This window comes from Octopus bimaculoides, chromosome 6 (genome assembly GCF_046866305.1).
Source record: "Octopus bimaculoides isolate indiv1 chromosome 6, ASM4686630v1, whole genome shotgun sequence".
In the NCBI taxonomy this organism is placed as follows: Eukaryota; Metazoa; Mollusca; class Cephalopoda; order Octopoda; family Octopodidae; genus Octopus; species Octopus bimaculoides.
The window spans coordinates 117548306-117576107 of NC_142933.1; the positions used below are offsets into that span (position 1 = coordinate 117548306).

The 27802-nt window shown below is 38.0% G+C and overlaps 1 protein-coding gene across 5 annotated transcripts in view; it reads right to left on the minus strand.

Annotated features, from left to right (window-relative positions):
• LOC106875286 (uncharacterized) overlaps positions 1–27802 on the minus strand; it is an 80852-nt gene that overhangs the window by 861 nt on the left and 52189 nt on the right. For 3 of the 5 annotated variants that reach the window (XM_089354491.1, XM_089354493.1, XM_089354494.1), the window contains 2 exons: positions 2802–3047; positions 1600–2466 (listed from right to left, as the gene is read on the minus strand). In XM_089354491.1, the coding sequence (XP_089210617.1) occupies positions 2458–2466; positions 2802–3047 (255 nt within the window). In that variant the 3' untranslated portion in view covers positions 1600–2457. Of the gene's footprint in view, positions 1–301; positions 410–1599; positions 2467–2801; positions 3048–27802 lie in introns of those variants that run through there. The other 2 variants (XM_089354496.1, XM_089354495.1) reach the window with 2 other exon arrangements.

The following is a 27802-nucleotide window of genomic DNA, read 5'->3' on the forward strand; positions in this document are numbered from 1 at the left end:
GTGTCAACATAGTGAGAAAAAGAGCAAGGGCTAATAGCCTACATATAGAAATTTTATAATGTATTTATCAGTGCCTTGTGTTTAACTTCTCCATCATCAACATCGTTTAACGTCCACTTTCCATGCTGGCATTGGTTGAACGGTTTGACTGAGAACTGGCAAGCCAGGAGGTTGTACCAAGCTCCAATCTGATCAGGCATGGTTTCTATAGCTGGATGCCCTTCTTAACGCCAACCACTCCAAGAGTGTAGTGGATGCTTTTTACGGGGACCAGTCAGGTGGCACAAGCATCGACTATGTTCGAATGGTGCTTTTTACGTGCCACCAGCACAGGTGCCAGTCAGGCGGCACTCGCATCAGATGAATTTGTGTGACCAGTAGAAATAGCATCCAAATCACACTCTGGCACCTAAAGCAAAAAAAAAAATGAACATATTGAATACTGTGATCTTAGACACTATGTTGGAGAAAAAAAACATGATGGTCATGGATAGAGTGTCTTTAATCATAAGTCTACTCACTCAAAACAGAAGTGGTGTTCAACATCTACTGAAACAGTTTCCAGAAGAAGTCAAACCAGTTTAGCAGAATATTTAGTGCTAGTATGGACATCAGTAAATGCACCTTTAACTCTTTATAGAAATATTTGACATTATCAAAGATATCCAGTGAAAGGTATGGCAGTATCAAAGATATCCAGCGACAGATATAACAGTGTAGCAGAGCTACATATTACATAGTAATATGTGAGGTGACCTGCACAGCAGATGAATATATCAATGAGGCGTCTAACCTCACTTTGATAAAGTAGCCTTGATCTGAGACACTAACCTCATTCTGAGCTACACTGTAGGAACTCTCAGTTCCTGCCAGGTTTCAGTCAAAGACACATCTTCTCTGCAGCTCCATGCGCAATCTCCCACATGCGACTCACATGTCTATTCACCTCAACACGAGATATATGGTTCATAAACAAAGATATTTTATCACACACATGCTCAAAATGACTGTTCTCATTACACACATGCATATATACTGTAATACAAATATTATGTGTTACTTCTTTCAGTGCAAAAGCAAAAAACAAAACTTTCCTTGTATGTAAACACACGTTTTTGTATCATACTACATGCTTTCGCCACAAAAGGTGAACACAGAATAAACAATATATTTATACACAAAAATGTCTTACGATGATTCACACTAACTGCTTTTCCATTTAATAACACGTACTTAAACGGCCAACGGCAGCCACTATAACAGTGTTGAAGGTATCCAGTTACAGGTATGACAATAGATCTGACATTGTCAAAGATGTCCAGAGAAAGATTTGTTAGTGTTAAAGATTGAAAAGATCTAGTGTCAATGATTATCACTGGCAGATTTTGACTATGTCAAAGATATCCAGTGACCATGATAACTAGTGACAGATTTGGCAGTATCAAACATGTCCAGTAACAAATTTGACAATGTCAAAGACAACCAGCAGAAAATAATTGTTGACAATCATAAAATACCTTTCCCTTTTTTTTTTTATATGAATATTTTTCCCAACATGTGTTTTGAATAAATTAAAAATACTTTCAATGAACAAATATATCAATTTAAGTGAAGTATAATTTACTTTATCTGGAATATTTTGTTTCATTTATAATACAAAAAATTGTTTCAAAAGCATCAGATCATCATTAGTGGTTGAATGTCCATTTTTTTTTGCTTCATGACATTTTTATAGTTTTTTTTTTTTAGTTTTATTTTTTTGCTTAAGAAAAATGTATTGCAGTTAATTTCAAGTCAAAGATTATCTTTAATTATCTAACTGCACTGGAAAGGACGTTTGCCAAAATATTAAAATATATTAAATCTGATTTGGCTATTTTCAATGTAAAAAAAAAAAAAAATTACATTGTCTTTGTAAGATTTTTCAGTATAATTAAAAATCCTTTGTAGATAAATCAATCTTTAATACACTGCAGAAATACAGATTGAAATTCAACTTTTTGTTTTCAGTGTTCTTAAACATCTGTGTTTGAAATTTTAATTCTATAAAAACAAAAGTTTTTATAAATCAAAATTAAATCGACAAACATATGAAACTGAAATTTGAACTTAAAATTGCAATCCAATAAAAGCATACTTTTATTGATTCAGATTCAAATTTTAATTTGTTTCTTTTTCCCAAATTCCAAATTTCAATTTCAGTTTGTTTTGTTTTGTCTTTTTAAATGTTTTATTTTCACCATATTTCTGTTTTTTAAATATTTGTTTCAACAATTTAAATTATTCAATTGTAAAAACAAAAAACAAAAAAAAAATTATAAAAAAAATTCCTATCCCTGGCTTGTAGTCATGAAGGAATGCTTAAATATTTTGAATTGTTAAAAGGTTAATTTAACCAGACAGAAGATCCATCTTACTTTTCAGTTCAGGTGATTGCAATCTGATGAAAAAATCCAATTAGTCCACCTGTGAAAAATAAATAAATAAATAAATAAATATAAATCCTGCCAATAAATAACAAGATTATTCACTTTAATTTGATTATTGCTAAAACATTTTTTCTCTCCTTTCAGAAGAGATTAAAGTTTGCTAATATTTTTTCTACATAAAACTCTTACCATGGCACATAAATTTATCTTATTTTACACATATTATTAGCTCTTTATATCTTTCAATTTTTCACTTTTCCATCTCAAATGGGTACTCATAATATCTAATAGCATATAAATTTAAATCTTAGCAGTTAATCAGCAGATTATCAATCCAAAGAGGAAAATGATAAAAAAAAAAACTCATCATACCACTTGCAGAGATGATACTGGAATGTCAGAACTCTCAGTTAACGTAGTGGCTGTGTTGACTACTGTGTTATTGGTTCCAATCAATGTGTTTGTTGGGATATTTAATCCAGGAATTGTGGGACTTGGTGGTCGCACAGGGTCATTCATCCCAGAGACTGTGTTTTTCTGTACATCTAATGTTGAACGTTTTTTCAACTGCCATCGAATGTGTCGAATTTTCTGAGATAATGTTTTGGAGAAATGAGACTGGAAAAGAAACATGAAATTATTTTAGTTTTAAATCATCAAAACGAAATTTCTTTTGTTTTTTTACTTGTTTCAGTCATTTAGACTGAAGCATTGCCTTGAGGAATTTTAGTCAAATGCATTGATTGGGATAAAAATTGGCCCTTTCTCATCTTGTATGAGGAATACTGAATGTCTTCATGCACTGCCTGCCTGATAAGGAACTCAGGCACTCGCACCAATACATCAAGGTGTCCTTGAAAAAGGAGACATAAAAACTGTCACCCAGTATATTTACATAAAGATATACTTTAATAAAGACAGGATGATCACTTAACCAGATGTGTGTGTGTGTGTCATCATCATCGTTTAACGTCCGCTTTCCATGCTAGCATGGGTTGGACGATTTGACTGAGGACTGGTGAAACCGGATGGCAACACCAGGCTCCAGTCTGATTTGGCAGAGTTTCTACAGCTGGATGCCCTTCCTAACGCCAACCACTCAGAGAGTGTAGTGGGTGCTTTTACGTGTCACCCGCACGAAAACGGCCACGCTCGAAATGGTGTCTTTTATGTGCCACCCGCACAAGCCAGTCCAGGGGCACTGGCAACGATCTCGCTCGAAAATCCTACAGGAGCCAGTCAGGCGGTACTGGCAACGGCCACGCTCAAAATGGTGCATCTCATGTGCCACCCGCACAAGAACCAGTCCAGGGGCACTGGCAACGATCTTACTTGGCTTGCCGGGTCTTCTCACGCACAGCCCATTTCCAAAGGTCTCGGTCCGTAGTCATCGCCTCGGTGAGGCCCAATGTACGAAGGTCTTGCCTCACCACCTCAGCCCAGGTCTTCCTGGGCCTACCTCTTCCACGGGTTCCCTCAACTGTTAGGGTGTGGCACTTTTTCACGCAGCTATCCTCCTCCATTCTCACCACATGTCCATACCAGCGCAATCGTCTCTCTTGCACGCCACAACTGATGCTTCTAATGTTCAGCTTTTCTCTCAAGATACTTACACTCTGACGGGTATTCACATTGACATTACACATCCAACGGAGCATACTGGCTTCATTCCTTGCGAGCTTACGTATGTCCTCAGCAGTTACAGCCCATGTTTCACTGCCATGTAGCATGGTTGTTCGTACGCATGCGTCATACAGTCTGCCTTTTACTCTGAGTGAGAGTCCCTTTGTCGCCAGCAGGGGTAAGAGCTCTCTAAACTTTGCCCAGGCTATTCTTATTCTAGCAGCTACACTTTCAGCGCACCCACCCCCACTACTAACTTGGTCGCCCAGATAGCGGAAGCTATCGACTACCTCTAGTTTTTCACCCTGGAATGAGATAGAAGTTGTTTCCTGTTTGTTTGCAGTCTTTATTGCACCTGAACATCTGCCACAAACAAAAACTAACTTGCTAGTTAACCTGCCTTTGATGTTGCTGCACCTCTTATGTGTCCATAGCTTGCACCGGGTACATCTTATAGAGTTACTACCTACTCCTTTTCTACATACTGAGCAGGGCCATCTACCTGAAGGGGTTTGTGTTTTATCTACCTTCCTACTTATTAGGATTTTGGTTTTAGCTAGGTTGACTCTAAGGCCCTTCAATTCTAGACCTTGCTTCCACACCTGAAACTTCTCCTCTAGTTCTGATAGTGACTCCGCAATTAGGGCAAGGTCATCAGCATAGAGGAGCTCCCAGGGGCAACCTGTCTTGAACTCCTCTGTGATTGCCTGGAGGACTATGGTAAATAATAGGGGGCTGAGGACGGAACCTTGGTGGACCCCTACCTCTACCCGGAATTCATTGCTGTACTCATTTCCAACCCTCACCTTACTGGCCGCATCTCTGTACATGGCTCGCACAGCTCTCACTAGCCATTCTTCTATCCCAAGTTTCCTCATTGACCACCAGATAAGGGATCGGGGGACCCTGTCAAAGGCTTTCTCCATGTCAACGAAAGCCAGGTACAGAGGTTTATCCTTGGCTAGGTATTTCTCTTGCAACTGTCTCACTAGAAATAAGGCATCAGTAGTGCTTTTACCTGGCACGAACCCAAACTGCATCTCATCTAAATTGATTCGCTCCCTAATTAGTTGGGCTATGACCCTCTCTGTAACTTTCATAACCTGATCTAACAGCTTGATGCCTCTGTAATTATTTGTATCTAAAGCGTCCCCTTTACCTTTGTAGCAGTTGACTATGATGCTGCTACACCAGTCATAGGGTATGACTCCTTCGTGTATCACCTGGTTCGTAATACGGGTGACTAGGCTATAGCCAACACTGCCAGATATTTTGAGCATCTCTGCAGTGATTCCTGATGGGCCGGGGGCTTTCCCGGTCTTCATACTCTTAATTGCTTTATCTACCCTGGTACTATCAACTCGGATAGCTGGTCCCTCTATTGGGTCGACATAAGGCAGGCTCTCTTTCTCCCATTCATTCTCTTTATTAAGCAATCTATCGTAGTGGCATCTCCAGACCTCTTTCTTTGCATCCTCATTTAATGCAAGCGTACCATCATCCATGCGAACACATTTCTCTCCTACAACATCACTATTCTCTCTCCTACACTGTCTTGCAACCCGAAATACCTCGAGTCTTTGGTCCTCACGGCGCAGAACATTGGCAAATCTTTCCTTATCTGCTTCCCCTCTGGCTAAATAAACCTGTCGCCTAGCCTCCCTTCTGGCACATTGGTACAATTCCCTGCTACCACCGTTCTTCCAGTCCTTCCAAGCTTGTTTCTTTTGTCTAATAGCCCTGTCTACCTCCTTGTTCCACCACCACGTTACTCTGGGTTGGGAGGGGACCTTACACCACCCACAAATCTGGTCGGTGGCTTTCAACAGGTTGTCCCGCAGAAATCTCCAATTGTCTTCCACGTTGTATGATGCTATATCCCCTTCTATTTCGTTAAATGCTTCAAGTAACTTGTCTCTAAGTCTCTGTCCGTTTGCAGGGTCTTTAAGCTTCCACACCCTTCTTCTCCAAGCCTGTCTAATTCTGGGCACCCATTTTGCCTTGATCCCAAAGTCGCTAACTACTAATCTATGTTGTGGGGTACATTCTTCGCCAGGGTAGGTTTTGGCATTTATAAGCCGCCCTCTTTCCCTATTTCTGGCGAGGATGTAGTCGATTTGGCTAGAGTGTCTGCCGGAGCGGTAGGTGACTAGGTGACTGGCAGGTTTCCTGAAGTTGGTATTGCAGACTATAAGATTGGTTGCATCACAGAACTCCAGCAGTCTGGTTCCCTCCTCGTTGCGGGAACCGAAGCCATAGCCTCCATGTATGCCATGGAAGCCCCCAGCACGACGTCCGACATGACCGTTGAAGTCTCCAGCCACAAAGAGAAGGTCCCTGTCACTCGTCGACGAGGTAGTTTGCAAGAGGGTGTCATAGAATTGGTCTTTCAGACCATCTGGTAGCCCAGGTTGAGGTGCATAGGCTGAGATGACAGTAGCTAATCTATGATGAAGCACTAGTCTGATCTTAAGTACTCTGTCACTTACTCTAACGACCTCGATTACCTTATCCACCCATTTCTCCGCTAGAAGTATTCCTACGCCCCCGACCCCGTCAGTGTTCCCTGCCCAGAGAATCTTGTACCTGTGTTCTTTGCCTGTGAGGAACCTTGCAGAACCTCCTCTCCATCTTACTTCCTGGATGCAGCACATATCTACGCATCTCCGTTCAAGCATCTCAACAATTTCACCAGATCTACCTTTCAGCGTGCCGACGTTGAGAGTGCCAATCCTAACAGTATGGGTGTTGGGGGTGTGGGCCTGTAGCCTGGGAAGAGGAAAAGCAGTGTCGTGTACCTGAAAAGAAAACTTGCAATTGGAAGAATTCATAAGCAAAACATTACCTACAACCTGCAAACATTTCTCAACCTTAATGCGCTACCCAAAGGTAGGGGAGAGGATGGCCAAGGCCACTAGATGGGTTCCGGGAGACAGCCGAGGTTGACAGGATGACAAAGGGATGAACTTCCGGTGGAGGGGGCGGGATGACAGAGGAATGAACTTCCGGTGGAGGGGGTGGGATGACAGAGGAATGAACTTCCGGTGGAGGGGTGGGATGACAGAGGAATGAACTTCCGGTGGAGGGGTGGGATGACAGAGGAATGAACTTCCGGTGGAGGGGTGGGATGACAGAGGAATGAACTTCCGGTGGAGGGGTGGGATGACAGAGGAATGAACTTCCGGTGGAGGGGGTGGGATGACAGAGGAATGAACTTCCGGTGGAGGGGTGGGATGACAGAGGAATGAACTTCCGGTGGAGGGGTGGGATGACAGAGGAATGAACTTCCGGTGGAGGGGTGGGATGACAGAGGAATGAACTTCCGGTGGAGGGGGTGGGATGACAGAGGAATGAACTTCCGGTGGAGGGGGCGGGATGACAGAGAAATGAACTTCCGGTGGAGGGGGTGGGATGGCAGAGGAATGAACTTCCGGTGGAGGGGGTGCGATGACAGAGGAATGAACTTCCGGTGGAGGGGGTGGGATGACAGAGGAATGAACTTCCGGTGGAGGGGTGGGATGACAGGGGAATGAACTTCCGGTGGAGGGGGGGTGGCAGAGGAATGAACTTCCGGTGGAGGGGGCGGGATGACAGAGGAATGAACTTCCGGTGGAGGGGGTGGGATGGCAGAGGAATGAACTTCCGGTGGAGGGGGTGGGATGACAGAGGAATGAAACTTCCGGTGGAGGGGGTGGGATGACAGAGGAATGACAGACGAATGAACTTCCGGTGGAGGGGGTGGGAGGGCGGGTTACCGCCAGCGAGTAGAGAGGGCTCTTAATTGTAGATTTTAAATATTTGAGAGACAACAATGCATAAATCGTAATTTTTTTAAAAGAGCAATGAATTCTGGGTGATTAGAATATAACGTAGCATGAATTTAGGAAGCTTAGAAAATGAATAAGCATGAATTTAAGACAACAACTGAATTCAATTGAATTTCATGGAGAGAAACAAGAAAGCGCAAGGTATTGAGATGTTTGAGGCCGTAAATAAATAAAAATCTCTATCTTATCTGCATCTTGGGTATTTCGTCGTAGTACGTCAGCTAGATAATTTAGAATGGGTTTCTCATTTATATATAGCCAGAACCTGAAGACCTTAAAGGAAAAACTACGAAGGGGGAGAGAGGGCTCTTAATTGTAGATTTTAAATATTTGAGAGACAACAATGCATAAATCGTAATTTTTTTAAAAGAGCAATGAATTCTGGGTGATTAGAATATAACGTAGCATGAATTTAGGAAGCTTAGAAAATGAATAAGCATGAATTTAAGACAACAACTGAATTCAATTGAATTTCATGGAGAGAAACAAGAAAGCGCAAGGTATTGAGATGTTTGAGGCCGTAAATAAATAAAAATCTCTATCTTATCTGCATCTTGGGTATTTCGTCGTAGTACGTCAGCTAGATAATTTAGAATGGGTTTCTCATTTATATATAGCCAGAACCTGAAGACCTTAAAGGAAAAACTACGAAGGGGGAGAGAGGGCTCTTAATTGTAGATTTTAAATATTTGAGAGACAACAATGCATAAATCGTAATTTTTTTAAAAGAGCAATGAATTCTGGGTGATTAGAATATAACGTAGCATGAATTTAGGAAGCTTAGAAAATGAATAAGCATGAATTTAAGACAACAACTGAATTCAATTGAATTTCATGGAGAGAAACAAGAAAGCGCAAGGTATTGAGATGTTTGAGGCCGTAAATAAATAAAAATCTCTATCTTATCTGCATCTTGGGTATTTCGTCGTAGTACGTCAGCTAGATAATTTAGAATGGGTTTCTCATTTATATATAGCCAGAACCTGAAGACCTTAAAGGAAAAACTACGAAGGGGGAGAGAGGGCTCTTAATTGTAGATTTTAAATATTTGAGAGACAACAATGCATAAATCGTAATTTTTTTAAAAGAGCAATGAATTCTGGGTGATTAGAATATAACGTAGCATGAATTTAGGAAGCTTAGAAAATGAATAAGCATGAATTTAAGACAACAACTGAATTCAATTGAATTTCATGGAGAGAAACAAGAAAGCGCAAGGTATTGAGATGTTTGAGGCCGTAAATAAATAAAAATCTCTATCTTATCTGCATCTTGGGTATTTCGTCGTAGTACGTCAGCTAGATAATTTAGAATGGGTTTCTCATTTATATATAGCCAGAACCTGAAGACCTTAAAGGAAAAACTACGAAGGGGGAGAGAGGGCTCTTAATTGTAGATTTTAAATATTTGAGAGACAACAATGCATAAATCGTAATTTTTTTAAAAGAGCAATGAATTCTGGGTGATTAGAATATAACGTAGCATGAATTTAGGAAGCTTAGAAAATGAATAAGCATGAATTTAAGACAACAACTGAATTCAATTGAATTTCATGGAGAGAAACAAGAAAGCGCAAGGTATTGAGATGTTTGAGGCCGTAAATAAATAAAAATCTCTATCTTATCTGCATCTTGGGTATTTCGTCGTAGTACGTCAGCTAGATAATTTAGAATGGGTTTCTCATTTATATATAGCCAGAACCTGAAGACCTTAAAGGAAAAACTACGAAGGGGGAGAGAGAGGATGGAGGGGTAGACAGAGGCATGGCGGGAGAAAAGATCATCATCATCATCATCATATATATATATAAAGAGAGAGAGAGAGAGAGAGAGGGAGAGGGGGGACCAGTCAAGCAGCACATCACGCTATAATTCTTGGGCTGAGAAATCAACACTTAAAAGCCATAATTTTAAGGAGCGATAAGAATTTTTGAATAAAGGAAAATGGGTAGTGGTGGTGGGTAGGTACCGCCAGCGAGTAGAGAGGGCTCTTAATTGTAGATTTTAAATATTTGAGAGACAACAATGCATAAATCGTAATTTTTTTAAAAGAGCAATGAATTCTGGGTGATTAGAATATAACGTAGCATGAATTTAGGAAGCTTAGAAAATGAATAAGCATGAATTTAAGACAACAACTGAATTCAATTGAATTTCATGGAGAGAAACAAGAAAGCGCAAGGTATTGAGATGTTTGAGGCCGTAAATAAATAAAAATCTCTATCTTATCTGCATCTTGGGTATTTCGTCGTAGTACGTCAGCTAGATAATTTAGAATGGGTTTCTCATTTATATATAGCCAGAACCTGAAGACCTTAAAGGAAAAACTACGAAGGGGGAGAGAGAGGATGGAGGGGTAGACAGAGGCATGGCGGGAGAAAAGATCATCATCATCATCATCATATATATATATAAAGAGAGAGAGAGAGAGAGAGAGGGAGAGGGGGGACCAGTCAAGCAGCACATCACGCTGTAATTCTTGGGCTGAGAAATCAACACTTAAAAGCCATAATTTTAAGGAGCGATAAGAATTTTTGAATAAAGGAAAATGGGTAGTGGTGGTGGGTAGGTACCGCCAGCGAGTAGAGAGGGCTCTTAATTGTAGATTTTAAATATTTGAGAGACAACAATGCATAAATCGTAATTTTTTTAAAAGAGCAATGAATTCTGGGTGATTAGAATATAACGTAGCATGAATTTAGGAAGCTTAGAAAATGAATAAGCATGAATTTAAGACAACAACTGAATTCAATTGAATTTCATGGAGAGAAACAAGAAAGCGCAAGGTATTGAGATGTTTGAGGCCGTAAATAAATAAAAATCTCTATCTTATCTGCATCTTGGGTATTTCGTCGTAGTACGTCAGCTAGATAATTTAGAATGGGTTTCTCATTTATATATAGCCAGAACCTGAAGACCTTAAAGGAAAAACTACGAAGGGGGAGAGAGAGGATGGAGGGGTAGACAGAGGCATGGCGGGAGAAAAGATCATCATCATCATCATCATATATATATATAAAGAGAGAGAGAGAGAGAGAGAGAGAGGGAGAGGGGGGACCAGTCAAGCAGCACATCACGCTGTAATTCTTGGGCTGAGAAATCAACACTTAAAAGCCATAATTTTAAGGAGCGATAAGAATTTTTGAATAAAGGAAAATGGGTAGTGGTGGTGGGTAGGTACCGCCAGCGAGTAGAGAGGGCTCTTAATTGTAGATTTTAAATATTTGAGAGACAACAATGCATAAATCGTAATTTTTTTAAAAGAGCAATGAATTCTGGGTGATTAGAATATAACGTAGCATGAATTTAGGAAGCTTAGAAAATGAATAAGCATGAATTTAAGACAACAACTGAATTCAATTGAATTTCATGGAGAGAAACAAGAAAGCGCAAGGTATTGAGATGTTTGAGGCCGTAAATAAATAAAAATCTCTATCTTATCTGCATCTTGGGTATTTCGTCGTAGTACGTCAGCTAGATAATTTAGAATGGGTTTCTCATTTATATATAGCCAGAACCTGAAGACCTTAAAGGAAAAACTACGAAGGGGGAGAGAGAGGATGGAGGGGTAGACAGAGGCATGGCGGGAGAAAAGATCATCATCATCATCATCATATATATATATAAAGAGAGAGAGAGAGAGAGAGAGGGAGAGGGGGGACCAGTCAAGCAGCACATCACGCTGTAATTCTTGGGCTGAGAAATCAACACTTAAAAGCCATAATTTTAAGGAGCGATAAGAATTTTTGAATAAAGGAAAATGGGTAGTGGTGGTGGGTAGGTACCGCCAGCGAGTAGAGAGGGCTCTTAATTGTAGATTTTAAATATTTGAGAGACAACAATGCATAAATCGTAATTTTTTTAAAAGAGCAATGAATTCTGGGTGATTAGAATATAACGTAGCATGAATTTAGGAAGCTTAGAAAATGAATAAGCATGAATTTAAGACAACAACTGAATTCAATTGAATTTCATGGAGAGAAACAAGAAAGCGCAAGGTATTGAGATGTTTGAGGCCGTAAATAAATAAAAATCTCTATCTTATCTGCATCTTGGGTATTTCGTCGTAGTACGTCAGCTAGATAATTTAGAATGGGTTTCTCATTTATATATAGCCAGAACCTGAAGACCTTAAAGGAAAAACTACGAAGGGGGAGAGAGGGCTCTTAATTGTAGATTTTAAATATTTGAGAGACAACAATGCATAAATCGTAATTTTTTTAAAAGAGCAATGAATTCTGGGTGATTAGAATATAACGTAGCATGAATTTAGGAAGCTTAGAAAATGAATAAGCATGAATTTAAGACAACAACTGAATTCAATTGAATTTCATGGAGAGAAACAAGAAAGCGCAAGGTATTGAGATGTTTGAGGCCGTAAATAAATAAAAATCTCTATCTTATCTGCATCTTGGGTATTTCGTCGTAGTACGTCAGCTAGATAATTTAGAATGGGTTTCTCATTTATATATAGCCAGAACCTGAAGACCTTAAAGGAAAAACTACGAAGGGGGAGAGAGGGCTCTTAATTGTAGATTTTAAATATTTGAGAGACAACAATGCATAAATCGTAATTTTTTTAAAAGAGCAATGAATTCTGGGTGATTAGAATATAACGTAGCATGAATTTAGGAAGCTTAGAAAATGAATAAGCATGAATTTAAGACAACAACTGAATTCAATTGAATTTCATGGAGAGAAACAAGAAAGCGCAAGGTATTGAGATGTTTGAGGCCGTAAATAAATAAAAATCTCTATCTTATCTGCATCTTGGGTATTTCGTCGTAGTACGTCAGCTAGATAATTTAGAATGGGTTTCTCATTTATATATAGCCAGAACCTGAAGACCTTAAAGGAAAAACTACGAAGGGGGAGAGAGAGGATGGAGGGGTAGACAGAGGCATGGCGGGAGAAAAGATCATCATCATCATCATCATATATATATATAAAGAGAGAGAGAGAGAGAGAGAGGGAGAGGGGGGACCAGTCAAGCAGCACATCACGCTGTAATTCTTGGGCTGAGAAATCAACACTTAAAAGCCATAATTTTAAGGAGCGATAAGAATTTTTGAATAAAGGAAAATGGGTAGTGGTGGTGGGTAGGTACCGCCAGCGAGTAGAGAGGGCTCTTAATTGTAGATTTTAAATATTTGAGAGACAACAATGCATAAATCGTAATTTTTTTAAAAGAGCAATGAATTCTGGGTGATTAGAATATAACGTAGCATGAATTTAGGAAGCTTAGAAAATGAATAAGCATGAATTTAAGACAACAACTGAATTCAATTGAATTTCATGGAGAGAAACAAGAAAGCGCAAGGTATTGAGATGTTTGAGGCCGTAAATAAATAAAAATCTCTATCTTATCTGCATCTTGGGTATTTCGTCGTAGTACGTCAGCTAGATAATTTAGAATGGGTTTCTCATTTATATATAGCCAGAACCTGAAGACCTTAAAGGAAAAACTACGAAGGGGGAGAGAGGGCTCTTAATTGTAGATTTTAAATATTTGAGAGACAACAATGCATAAATCGTAATTTTTTTAAAAGAGCAATGAATTCTGGGTGATTAGAATATAACGTAGCATGAATTTAGGAAGCTTAGAAAATGAATAAGCATGAATTTAAGACAACAACTGAATTCAATTGAATTTCATGGAGAGAAACAAGAAAGCGCAAGGTATTGAGATGTTTGAGGCCGTAAATAAATAAAAATCTCTATCTTATCTGCATCTTGGGTATTTCGTCGTAGTACGTCAGCTAGATAATTTAGAATGGGTTTCTCATTTATATATAGCCAGAACCTGAAGACCTTAAAGGAAAAACTACGAAGGGGGAGAGAGAGGATGGAGGGGTAGACAGAGGCATGGCGGGAGAAAAGATCATCATCATCATCATCATATATATATATAAAGAGAGAGAGAGAGAGAGAGAGGGAGAGGGGGGACCAGTCAAGCAGCACATCACGCTGTAATTCTTGGGCTGAGAAATCAACACTTAAAAGCCATAATTTTAAGGAGCGATAAGAATTTTTGAATAAAGGAAAATGGGTAGTGGTGGTGGGTAGGTACCGCCAGCGAGTAGAGAGGGCTCTTAATTGTAGATTTTAAATATTTGAGAGACAACAATGCATAAATCGTAATTTTTTTAAAAGAGCAATGAATTCTGGGTGATTAGAATATAACGTAGCATGAATTTAGGAAGCTTAGAAAATGAATAAGCATGAATTTAAGACAACAACTGAATTCAATTGAATTTCATGGAGAGAAACAAGAAAGCGCAAGGTATTGAGATGTTTGAGGCCGTAAATAAATAAAAATCTCTATCTTATCTGCATCTTGGGTATTTCGTCGTAGTACGTCAGCTAGATAATTTAGAATGGGTTTCTCATTTATATATAGCCAGAACCTGAAGACCTTAAAGGAAAAACTACGAAGGGGGAGAGAGAGGATGGAGGGGTAGACAGAGGCATGGCGGGAGAAAAGATCATCATCATCATCATCATATATATATATAAAGAGAGAGAGAGAGAGAGAGAGGGAGAGGGGGGACCAGTCAAGCAGCACATCACGCTGTAATTCTTGGGCTGAGAAATCAACACTTAAAAGCCATAATTTTAAGGAGCGATAAGAATTTTTGAATAAAGGAAAATGGGTAGTGGTGGTGGGTAGGTACCGCCAGCGAGTAGAGAGGGCTCTTAATTGTAGATTTTAAATATTTGAGAGACAACAATGCATAAATCGTAATTTTTTTAAAAGAGCAATGAATTCTGGGTGATTAGAATATAACGTAGCATGAATTTAGGAAGCTTAGAAAATGAATAAGCATGAATTTAAGACAACAACTGAATTCAATTGAATTTCATGGAGAGAAACAAGAAAGCGCAAGGTATTGAGATGTTTGAGGCCGTAAATAAATAAAAATCTCTATCTTATCTGCATCTTGGGTATTTCGTCGTAGTACGTCAGCTAGATAATTTAGAATGGGTTTCTCATTTATATATAGCCAGAACCTGAAGACCTTAAAGGAAAAACTACGAAGGGGGAGAGAGAGGATGGAGGGGTAGACAGAGGCATGGCGGGAGAAAAGATCATCATCATCATCATCATATATATATATAAAGAGAGAGAGAGAGAGAGAGAGAGGGGGAGAGGGGGGACCAGTCAAGCAGCACATCACGCTGTAATTCTTGGGCTGAGAAATCAACACTTAAAAGCCATAATTTTAAGGAGCGATAAGAATTTTTGAATAAAGGAAAATGGGTAGTGGTGGTGGGTAGGTACCGCCAGCGAGTAGAGAGGGCTCTTAATTGTAGATTTTAAATATTTGAGAGACAACAATGCATAAATCGTAATTTTTTTAAAAGAGCAATGAATTCTGGGTGATTAGAATATAACGTAGCATGAATTTAGGAAGCTTAGAAAATGAATAAGCATGAATTTAAGACAACAACTGAATTCAATTGAATTTCATGGAGAGAAACAAGAAAGCGCAAGGTATTGAGATGTTTGAGGCCGTAAATAAATAAAAATCTCTATCTTATCTGCATCTTGGGTATTTCGTCGTAGTACGTCAGCTAGATAATTTAGAATGGGTTTCTCATTTATATATAGCCAGAACCTGAAGACCTTAAAGGAAAAACTACGAAGGGGGAGAGAGAGGATGGAGGGGTAGACAGAGGCATGGCGGGAGAAAAGATCATCATCATCATCATCATATATATATATAAAGAGAGAGAGAGAGAGAGAGAGGGAAAGGGGGGACCAGTCAAGCAGCACATCACGCTGTAATTCTTGGGCTGAGAAATCAACACTTAAAAGCCATAATTTTAAGGAGCGATAAGAATTTTTGAATAAAGGAAAATGGGTAGTGGTGGTGGGTAGGTACCGCCAGCGAGTAGAGAGGGCTCTTAATTGTAGATTTTAAATATTTGAGAGACAACAATGCATAAATCGTAATTTTTTTAAAAGAGCAATGAATTCTGGGTGATTAGAATATAACGTAGCATGAATTTAGGAAGCTTAGAAAATGAATAAGCATGAATTTAAGACAACAACTGAATTCAATTGAATTTCATGGAGAGAAACAAGAAAGCGCAAGGTATTGAGATGTTTGAGGCCGTAAATAAATAAAAATCTCTATCTTATCTGCATCTTGGGTATTTCGTCGTAGTACGTCAGCTAGATAATTTAGAATGGGTTTCTCATTTATATATAGCCAGAACCTGAAGACCTTAAAGGAAAAACTACGAAGGGGGAGAGAGGGCTCTTAATTGTAGATTTTAAATATTTGAGAGACAACAATGCATAAATCGTAATTTTTTTAAAAGAGCAATGAATTCTGGGTGATTAGAATATAACGTAGCATGAATTTAGGAAGCTTAGAAAATGAATAAGCATGAATTTAAGACAACAACTGAATTCAATTGAATTTCATGGAGAGAAACAAGAAAGCGCAAGGTATTGAGATGTTTGAGGCCGTAAATAAATAAAAATCTCTATCTTATCTGCATCTTGGGTATTTCGTCGTAGTACGTCAGCTAGATAATTTAGAATGGGTTTCTCATTTATATATAGCCAGAACCTGAAGACCTTAAAGGAAAAACTACGAAGGGGGAGAGAGGGCTCTTAATTGTAGATTTTAAATATTTGAGAGACAACAATGCATAAATCGTAATTTTTTTAAAAGAGCAATGAATTCTGGGTGATTAGAATATAACGTAGCATGAATTTAGGAAGCTTAGAAAATGAATAAGCATGAATTTAAGACAACAACTGAATTCAATTGAATTTCATGGAGAGAAACAAGAAAGCGCAAGGTATTGAGATGTTTGAGGCCGTAAATAAATAAAAATCTCTATCTTATCTGCATCTTGGGTATTTCGTCGTAGTACGTCAGCTAGATAATTTAGAATGGGTTTCTCATTTATATATAGCCAGAACCTGAAGACCTTAAAGGAAAAACTACGAAGGGGGAGAGAGAGGATGGAGGGGTAGACAGAGGCATGGCGGGAGAAAAGATCATCATCATCATCATCATATATATATATAAAGAGAGAGAGAGAGAGAGAGAGAGGGAGGGAGAGGGGGGACCAGTCAAGCAGCACATCACGCTGTAATTCTTGGGCTGAGAAATCAACACTTAAAAGCCATAATTTTAAGGAGCGATAAGAATTTTTGAATAAAGGAAAATGGGTAGTGGTGGTGGGTAGGTACCGCCAGCGAGTAGAGAGGGCTCTTAATTGTAGATTTTAAATATTTGAGAGACAACAATGCATAAATCGTAATTTTTTTAAAAGAGCAATGAATTCTGGGTGATTAGAATATAACGTAGCATGAATTTAGGAAGCTTAGAAAATGAATAAGCATGAATTTAAGACAACAACTGAATTCAATTGAATTTCATGGAGAGAAACAAGAAAGCGCAAGGTATTGAGATGTTTGAGGCCGTAAATAAATAAAAATCTCTATCTTATCTGCATCTTGGGTATTTCGTCGTAGTACGTCAGCTAGATAATTTAGAATGGGTTTCTCATTTATATATAGCCAGAACCTGAAGACCTTAAAGGAAAAACTACGAAGGGGGAGAGAGAGGATGGAGGGGTAGACAGAGGCATGGCGGGAGAAAAGATCATCATCATCATCATCATATATATATATAAAGAGAGAGAGAGAGAGAGAGAGGGAGAGGGGGGACCAGTCAAGCAGCACATCACGCTGTAATTCTTGGGCTGAGAAATCAACACTTAAAAGCCATAATTTTAAGGAGCGATAAGAATTTTTGAATAAAGGAAAATGGGTAGTGGTGGTGGGTAGGTACCGCCAGCGAGTAGAGAGGGCTCTTAATTGTAGATTTTAAATATTTGAGAGACAACAATGCATAAATCGTAATTTTTTTAAAAGAGCAATGAATTCTGGGTGATTAGAATATAACGTAGCATGAATTTAGGAAGCTTAGAAAATGAATAAGCATGAATTTAAGACAACAACTGAATTCAATTGAATTTCATGGAGAGAAACAAGAAAGCGCAAGGTATTGAGATGTTTGAGGCCGTAAATAAATAAAAATCTCTATCTTATCTGCATCTTGGGTATTTCGTCGTAGTACGTCAGCTAGATAATTTAGAATGGGTTTCTCATTTATATATAGCCAGAACCTGAAGACCTTAAAGGAAAAACTACGAAGGGGGAGAGAGAGGATGGAGGGGTAGACAGAGGCATGGCGGGAGAAAAGATCATCATCATCATCATCATATATATATATAAAGAGAGAGAGAGAGAGAGAGAGAGAGGGAGAGGGGGGACCAGTCAAGCAGCACATCACGCTGTAATTCTTGGGCTGAGAAATCAACACTTAAAAGCCATAATTTTAAGGAGCGATAAGAATTTTTGAATAAAGGAAAATGGGTAGTGGTGGTGGGTAGGTACCGCCAGCGAGTAGAGAGGGCTCTTAATTGTAGATTTTAAATATTTGAGAGACAACAATGCATAAATCGTAATTTTTTTAAAAGAGCAATGAATTCTGGGTGATTAGAATATAACGTAGCATGAATTTAGGAAGCTTAGAAAATGAATAAGCATGAATTTAAGACAACAACTGAATTCAATTGAATTTCATGGAGAGAAACAAGAAAGCGCAAGGTATTGAGATGTTTGAGGCCGTAAATAAATAAAAATCTCTATCTTATCTGCATCTTGGGTATTTCGTCGTAGTACGTCAGCTAGATAATTTAGAATGGGTTTCTCATTTATATATAGCCAGAACCTGAAGACCTTAAAGGAAAAACTACGAAGGGGGAGAGAGAGGATGGAGGGGTAGACAGAGGCATGGCGGGAGAAAAGATCATCATCATCATCATCATATATATATATAAAGAGAGAGAGAGAGAGAGAGAGGGAGAGGGGGGACCAGTCAAGCAGCACATCACGCTGTAATTCTTGGGCTGAGAAATCAACACTTAAAAGCCATAATTTTAAGGAGCGATAAGAATTTTTGAATAAAGGAAAATGGGTAGTGGTGGTGGGTAGGTACCGCCAGCGAGTAGAGAGGGCTCTTAATTGTAGATTTTAAATATTTGAGAGACAACAATGCATAAATCGTAATTTTTTTAAAAGAGCAATGAATTCTGGGTGATTAGAATATAACGTAGCATGAATTTAGGAAGCTTAGAAAATGAATAAGCATGAATTTAAGACAACAACTGAATTCAATTGAATTTCATGGAGAGAAACAAGAAAGCGCAAGGTATTGAGATGTTTGAGGCCGTAAATAAATAAAAATCTCTATCTTATCTGCATCTTGGGTATTTCGTCGTAGTACGTCAGCTAGATAATTTAGAATGGGTTTCTCATTTATATATAGCCAGAACCTGAAGACCTTAAAGGAAAAACTACGAAGGGGGAGAGAGGGCTCTTAATTGTAGATTTTAAATATTTGAGAGACAACAATGCATAAATCGTAATTTTTTTAAAAGAGCAATGAATTCTGGGTGATTAGAATATAACGTAGCATGAATTTAGGAAGCTTAGAAAATGAATAAGCATGAATTTAAGACAACAACTGAATTCAATTGAATTTCATGGAGAGAAACAAGAAAGCGCAAGGTATTGAGATGTTTGAGGCCGTAAATAAATAAAAATCTCTATCTTATCTGCATCTTGGGTATTTCGTCGTAGTACGTCAGCTAGATAATTTAGAATGGGTTTCTCATTTATATATAGCCAGAACCTGAAGACCTTAAAGGAAAAACTACGAAGGGGGAGAGAGAGGATGGAGGGGTAGACAGAGGCATGGCGGGAGAAAAGATCATCATCATCATCATCATATATATATATATAAAGAGAGAGAGAGAGAGAGAGAGGGAGAGGGGGGACCAGTCAAGCAGCACATCACGCTGTAATTCTTGGGCTGAGAAATCAACACTTAAAAGCCATAATTTTAAGGAGCGATAAGAATTTTTGAATAAAGGAAAATGGGTAGTGGTGGTGGGTAGGTACCGCCAGCGAGTAGAGAGGGCTCTTAATTGTAGATTTTAAATATTTGAGAGACAACAATGCATAAATCGTAATTTTTTTAAAAGAGCAATGAATTCTGGGTGATTAGAATATAACGTAGCATGAATTTAGGAAGCTTAGAAAATGAATAAGCATGAATTTAAGACAACAACTGAATTCAATTGAATTTCATGGAGAGAAACAAGAAAGCGCAAGGTATTGAGATGTTTGAGGCCGTAAATAAATAAAAATCTCTATCTTATCTGCATCTTGGGTATTTCGTCGTAGTACGTCAGCTAGATAATTTAGAATGGGTTTCTCATTTATATATAGCCAGAACCTGAAGACCTTAAAGGAAAAACTACGAAGGGGGAGAGAGGGCTCTTAATTGTAGATTTTAAATATTTGAGAGACAACAATGCATAAATCGTAATTTTTTTAAAAGAGCAATGAATTCTGGGTGATTAGAATATAACGTAGCATGAATTTAGGAAGCTTAGAAAATGAATAAGCATGAATTTAAGACAACAACTGAATTCAATTGAATTTCATGGAGAGAAACAAGAAAGCGCAAGGTATTGAGATGTTTGAGGCCGTAAATAAATAAAAATCTCTATCTTATCTGCATCTTGGGTATTTCGTCGTAGTACGTCAGCTAGATAATTTAGAATGGGTTTCTCATTTATATATAGCCAGAACCTGAAGACCTTAAAGGAAAAACTACGAAGGGGGAGAGAGGGCTCTTAATTGTAGATTTTAAATATTTGAGAGACAACAATGCATAAATCGTAATTTTTTTAAAAGAGCAATGAATTCTGGGTGATTAGAATATAACGTAGCATGAATTTAGGAAGCTTAGAAAATGAATAAGCATGAATTTAAGACAACAACTGAATTCAATTGAATTTCATGGAGAGAAACAAGAAAGCGCAAGGTATTGAGATGTTTGAGGCCGTAAATAAATAAAAATCTCTATCTTATCTGCATCTTGGGTATTTCGTCGTAGTACGTCAGCTAGATAATTTAGAATGGGTTTCTCATTTATATATAGCCAGAACCTGAAGACCTTAAAGGAAAAACTACGAAGGGGGAGAGAGAGGATGGAGGGGTAGACAGAGGCATGGCGGGAGAAAAGATCATCATCATCATCATCATATATATATATAAAGAGAGAGAGAGAGAGAGAGAGAGGGAGGGAGAGGGGGGACCAGTCAAGCAGCACATCACGCTGTAATTCTTGGGCTGAGAAATCAACACTTAAAAGCCATAATTTTAAGGAGCGATAAGAATTTTTGAATAAAGGAAAATGGGTAGTGGTGGTGGGTAGGTACCGCCAGCGAGTAGAGAGGGCTCTTAATTGTAGATTTTAAATATTTGAGAGACAACAATGCATAAATCGTAATTTTTTTAAAAGAGCAATGAATTCTGGGTGATTAGAATATAACGTAGCATGAATTTAGGAAGCTTAGAAAATGAATAAGCATGAATTTAAGACAACAACTGAATTCAATTGAATTTCATGGAGAGAAACAAGAAAGCGCAAGGTATTGAGATGTTTGAGGCCGTAAATAAATAAAAATCTCTATCTTATCTGCATCTTGGGTATTTCGTCGTAGTACGTCAGCTAGATAATTTAGAATGGGTTTCTCATTTATATATAGCCAGAACCTGAAGACCTTAAAGGAAAAACTACGAAGGGGGAGAGAGAGGATGGAGGGGTAGACAGAGGCATGGCGGGAGAAAAGATCATCATCATCATCATCATATATATATATAAAGAGAGAGAGAGAGAGAGAGAGGGAGAGGGGGGACCAGTCAAGCAGCACATCACGCTGTAATTCTTGGGCTGAGAAATCAACACTTAAAAGCCATAATTTTAAGGAGCGATAAGAATTTTTGAATAAAGGAAAATGGGTAGTGGTGGTGGGTAGGTACCGCCAGCGAGTAGAGAGGGCTCTTAATTGTAGATTTTAAATATTTGAGAGACAACAATGCATAAATCGTAATTTTTTTAAAAGAGCAATGAATTCTGGGTGATTAGAATATAACGTAGCATGAATTTAGGAAGCTTAGAAAATGAATAAGCATGAATTTAAGACAACAACTGAATTCAATTGAATTTCATGGAGAGAAACAAGAAAGCGCAAGGTATTGAGATGTTTGAGGCCGTAAATAAATAAAAATCTCTATCTTATCTGCATCTTGGGTATTTCGTCGTAGTACGTCAGCTAGATAATTTAGAATGGGTTTCTCATTTATATATAGCCAGAACCTGAAGACCTTAAAGGAAAAACTACGAAGGGGGAGAGAGAGGATGGAGGGGTAGACAGAGGCATGGCGGGAGAAAAGATCATCATCATCATCATCATATATATATATAAAGAGAGAGAGAGAGAGAGAGAGGGAGAGGGGGGACCAGTCAAGCAGCACATCACGCTGTAATTCTTGGGCTGAGAAATCAACACTTAAAAGCCATAATTTTAAGGAGCGATAAGAATTTTTGAATAAAGGAAAATGGGTAGTGGTGGTGGGTAGGTACCGCCAGCGAGTAGAGAGGGCTCTTAATTGTAGATTTTAAATATTTGAGAGACAACAATGCATAAATCGTAATTTTTTTAAAAGAGCAATGAATTCTGGGTGATTAGAATATAACGTAGCATGAATTTAGGAAGCTTAGAAAATGAATAAGCATGAATTTAAGACAACAACTGAATTCAATTGAATTTCATGGAGAGAAACAAGAAAGCGCAAGGTATTGAGATGTTTGAGGCCGTAAATAAATAAAAATCTCTATCTTATCTGCATCTTGGGTATTTCGTCGTAGTACGTCAGCTAGATAATTTAGAATGGGTTTCTCATTTATATATAGCCAGAACCTGAAGACCTTAAAGGAAAAACTACGAAGGGGGAGAGAGAGGATGGAGGGGTAGACAGAGGCATGGCGGGAGAAAAGATCATCATCATCATCATCATATATATATATAAAGAGAGAGAGAGAGAGAGAGAGGGAGAGGGGGGACCAGTCAAGCAGCACATCACGCTGTAATTCTTGGGCTGAGAAATCAACACTTAAAAGCCATAATTTTAAGGAGCGATAAGAATTTTTGAATAAAGGAAAATGGGTAGTGGTGGTGGGTAGGTACCGCCAGCGAGTAGAGAGGGCTCTTAATTGTAGATTTTAAATATTTGAGAGACAACAATGCATAAATCGTAATTTTTTTAAAAGAGCAATGAATTCTGGGTGATTAGAATATAACGTAGCATGAATTTAGGAAGCTTAGAAAATGAATAAGCATGAATTTAAGACAACAACTGAATTCAATTGAATTTCATGGAGAGAAACAAGAAAGCGCAAGGTATTGAGATGTTTGAGGCCGTAAATAAATAAAAATCTCTATCTTATCTGCATCTTGGGTATTTCGTCGTAGTACGTCAGCTAGATAATTTAGAATGGGTTTCTCATTTATATATAGCCAGAACCTGAAGACCTTAAAGGAAAAACTACGAAGGGGGAGAGAGGGCTCTTAATTGTAGATTTTAAATATTTGAGAGACAACAATGCATAAATCGTAATTTTTTTAAAAGAGCAATGAATTCTGGGTGATTAGAATATAACGTAGCATGAATTTAGGAAGCTTAGAAAATGAATAAGCATGAATTTAAGACAACAACTGAATTCAATTGAATTTCATGGAGAGAAACAAGAAAGCGCAAGGTATTGAGATGTTTGAGGCCGTAAATAAATAAAAATCTCTATCTTATCTGCATCTTGGGTATTTCGTCGTAGTACGTCAGCTAGATAATTTAGAATGGGTTTCTCATTTATATATAGCCAGAACCTGAAGACCTTAAAGGAAAAACTACGAAGGGGGAGAGAGAGGATGGAGGGGTAGACAGAGGCATGGCGGGAGAAAAGATCATCATCATCATCATCATATATATATATAAAGAGAGAGAGAGAGAGGGGGGGGAGAGGGGGGACCAGTCAAGCAGCACATCACGCTGTAATTCTTGGGCTGAGAAATCAACACTTAAAAGCCATAATTTTAAGGAGCGATAAGAATTTTTGAATAAAGGAAAATGGGTAGTGGTGGTGGGTAGGTACCGCCAGCGAGTAGAGAGGGCTCTTAATTGTAGATTTTAAATATTTGAGAGACAACAATGCATAAATCGTAATTTTTTTAAAAGAGCAATGAATTCTGGGTGATTAGAATATAACGTAGCATGAATTTAGGAAGCTTAGAAAATGAATAAGCATGAATTTAAGACAACAACTGAATTCAATTGAATTTCATGGAGAGAAACAAGAAAGCGCAAGGTATTGAGATGTTTGAGGCCGTAAATAAATAAAAATCTCTATCTTATCTGCATCTTGGGTATTTCGTCGTAGTACGTCAGCTAGATAATTTAGAATGGGTTTCTCATTTATATATAGCCAGAACCTGAAGACCTTAAAGGAAAAACTACGAAGGGGGAGAGAGGGCTCTTAATTGTAGATTTTAAATATTTGAGAGACAACAATGCATAAATCGTAATTTTTTTAAAAGAGCAATGAATTCTGGGTGATTAGAATATAACGTAGCATGAATTTAGGAAGCTTAGAAAATGAATAAGCATGAATTTAAGACAACAACTGAATTCAATTGAATTTCATGGAGAGAAACAAGAAAGCGCAAGGTATTGAGATGTTTGAGGCCATAAATAAATAAAAATCTCTATCTTATCTGCATCTTGGGTATTTCGTCGTAGTACGTCAGCTAGATAATTTAGAATGGGTTTCTCATTTATATATAGCCAGAACCTGAAGACCTTAAAGGAAAAACTACGAAGGGGGAGAGAGAGGATGGAGGGGTAGACAGAGGCATGGCGGGAGAAAAGATCATCATCATCATCATCATATATATATATAAAGAGAGAGAGAGAGAGAGAGAGGGAGAGGGGGGACCAGTCAAGCAGCACATCACGCTGTAATTCTTGGGCTGAGAAATCAACACTTAAAAGCCATAATTTTAAGGAGCGATAAGAATTTTTGAATAAAGGAAAATGGGTAGTGGTGGTGGGTAGGTACCGCCAGCGAGTAGAGAGGGCTCTTAATTGTAGATTTTAAATATTTGAGAGACAACAATGCATAAATCGTAATTTTTTTAAAAGAGCAATGAATTCTGGGTGATTAGAATATAACGTAGCATGAATTTAGGAAGCTTAGAAAATGAATAAGCATGAATTTAAGACAACAACTGAATTCAATTGAATTTCATGGAGAGAAACAAGAAAGCGCAAGGTATTGAGATGTTTGAGGCCGTAAATAAATAAAAATCTCTATCTTATCTGCATCTTGGGTATTTCGTCGTAGTACGTCAGCTAGATAATTTAGAATGGGTTTCTCATTTATATATAGCCAGAACCTGAAGACCTTAAAGGAAAAACTACGAAGGGGGAGAGAGAGGATGGAGGGGTAGACAGAGGCATGGCGGGAGAAAAGATCATCATCATCATCATCATATATATATATAAAGAGAGAGAGAGAGAGAGAGAGGGAGAGGGAGAGGGGGGACCAGTCAAGCAGCACATCACGCTGTAATTCTTGGGCTGAGAAATCAACACTTAAAAGCCATAATTTTAAGGAGCGATAAGAATTTTTGAATAAAGGAAAATGGGTAGTGGTGGTGGGTAGGTACCGCCAGCGAGTAGAGAGGGCTCTTAATTGTAGATTTTAAATATTTGAGAGACAACAATGCATAAATCGTAATTTTTTTAAAAGAGCAATGAATTCTGGGTGATTAGAATATAACGTAGCATGAATTTAGGAAGCTTAGAAAATGAATAAGCATGAATTTAAGACAACAACTGAATTCAATTGAATTTCATGGAAAGAAACAAGAAAGCGCAAGGTATTGAGATGTTTGAGGCCGTAAATAAATAAAAATCTCTATCTTATCTGCATCTTGGGTATTTCGTCGTAGTACGTCAGCTAGATAATTTAGAATGGGTTTCTCATTTATATATAGCCAGAACCTGAAGACCTTAAAGGAAAAACTACGAAGGGGGAGAGAGGGCTCTTAATTGTAGATTTTAAATATTTGAGAGACAACAATGCATAAATCGTAATTTTTTTAAAAGAGCAATGAATTCTGGGTGATTAGAATATAACGTAGCATGAATTTAGGAAGCTTAGAAAATGAATAAGCATGAATTTAAGACAACAACTGAATTCAATTGAATTTCATGGAGAGAAACAAGAAAGCGCAAGGTATTGAGATGTTTGAGGCCGTAAATAAATAAAAATCTCTATCTTATCTGCATCTTGGGTATTTCGTCGTAGTACGTCAGCTAGATAATTTAGAATGGGTTTCTCATTTATATATAGCCAGAACCTGAAGACCTTAAAGGAAAAACTACGAAGGGGGAGAGAGGGCTCTTAATTGTAGATTTTAAATATTTGAGAGACAACAATGCATAAATCGTAATTTTTTTAAAAGAGCAATGAATTCTGGGTGATTAGAATATAACGTAGCATGAATTTAGGAAGCTTAGAAAATGAATAAGCATGAATTTAAGACAACAACTGAATTCAATTGAATTTCATGGAGAGAAACAAGAAAGCGCAAGGTATTGAGATGTTTGAGGCCGTAAATAAATAAAAATCTCTATCTTATCTGCATCTTGGGTATTTCGTCGTAGTACGTCAGCTAGATAATTTAGAATGGGTTTCTCATTTATATATAGCCAGAACCTGAAGACCTTAAAGGAAAAACTACGAAGGGGGAGAGAGAGGATGGAGGGGTAGACAGAGGCATGGCGGGAGAAAAGATCATCATCATCATCATCATATATATATATAAAGAGAGAGAGAGAGAGAGAGAGGGAGAGGGGGGACCAGTCAAGCAGCACATCACGCTGTAATTCTTGGGCTGAGAAATCAACACTTAAAAGCCATAATTTTAAGGAGCGATAAGAATTTTTGAATAAAGGAAAATGGGTAGTGGTGGTGGGTAGGTACCGCCAGCGAGTAGAGAGGGCTCTTAATTGTAGATTTTAAATATTTGAGAGACAACAATGCATAAATCGTAATTTTTTTAAAAGAGCAATGAATTCTGGGTGATTAGAATATAACGTAGCATGAATTTAGGAAGCTTAGAAAATGAATAAGCATGAATTTAAGACAACAACTGAATTCAATTGAATTTCATGGAGAGAAACAAGAAAGCGCAAGGTATTGAGATGTTTGAGGCCGTAAATAAATAAAAATCTCTATCTTATCTGCATCTTGGGTATTTCGTCGTAGTACGTCAGCTAGATAATTTAGAATGGGTTTCTCATTTATATATAGCCAGAACCTGAAGACCTTAAAGGAAAAACTACGAAGGGGGAGAGAGAGGATGGAGGGGTAGACAGAGGCATGGCGGGAGAAAAGATCATCATCATCATCATCATATATATATATAAAGAGAGAGAGAGAGAGAGAGAGGGAGAGGGGGGACCAGTCAAGCAGCACATCACGCTGTAATTCTTGGGCTGAGAAATCAACACTTAAAAGCCATAATTTTAAGGAGCGATAAGAATTTTTGAATAAAGGAAAATGGGTAGTGGTGGTGGGTAGGTACCGCCAGCGAGTAGAGAGGGCTCTTAATTGTAGATTTTAAATATTTGAGAGACAACAATGCATAAATCGTAATTTTTTTAAAAGAGCAATGAATTCTGGGTGATTAGAATATAACGTAGCATGAATTTAGGAAGCTTAGAAAATGAATAAGCATGAATTTAAGACAACAACTGAATTCAATTGAATTTCATGGAGAGAAACAAGAAAGCGCAAGGTATTGAGATGTTTGAGGCCGTAAATAAATAAAAATCTCTATCTTATCTGCATCTTGGGTATTTCGTCGTAGTACGTCAGCTAGATAATTTAGAATGGGTTTCTCATTTATATAT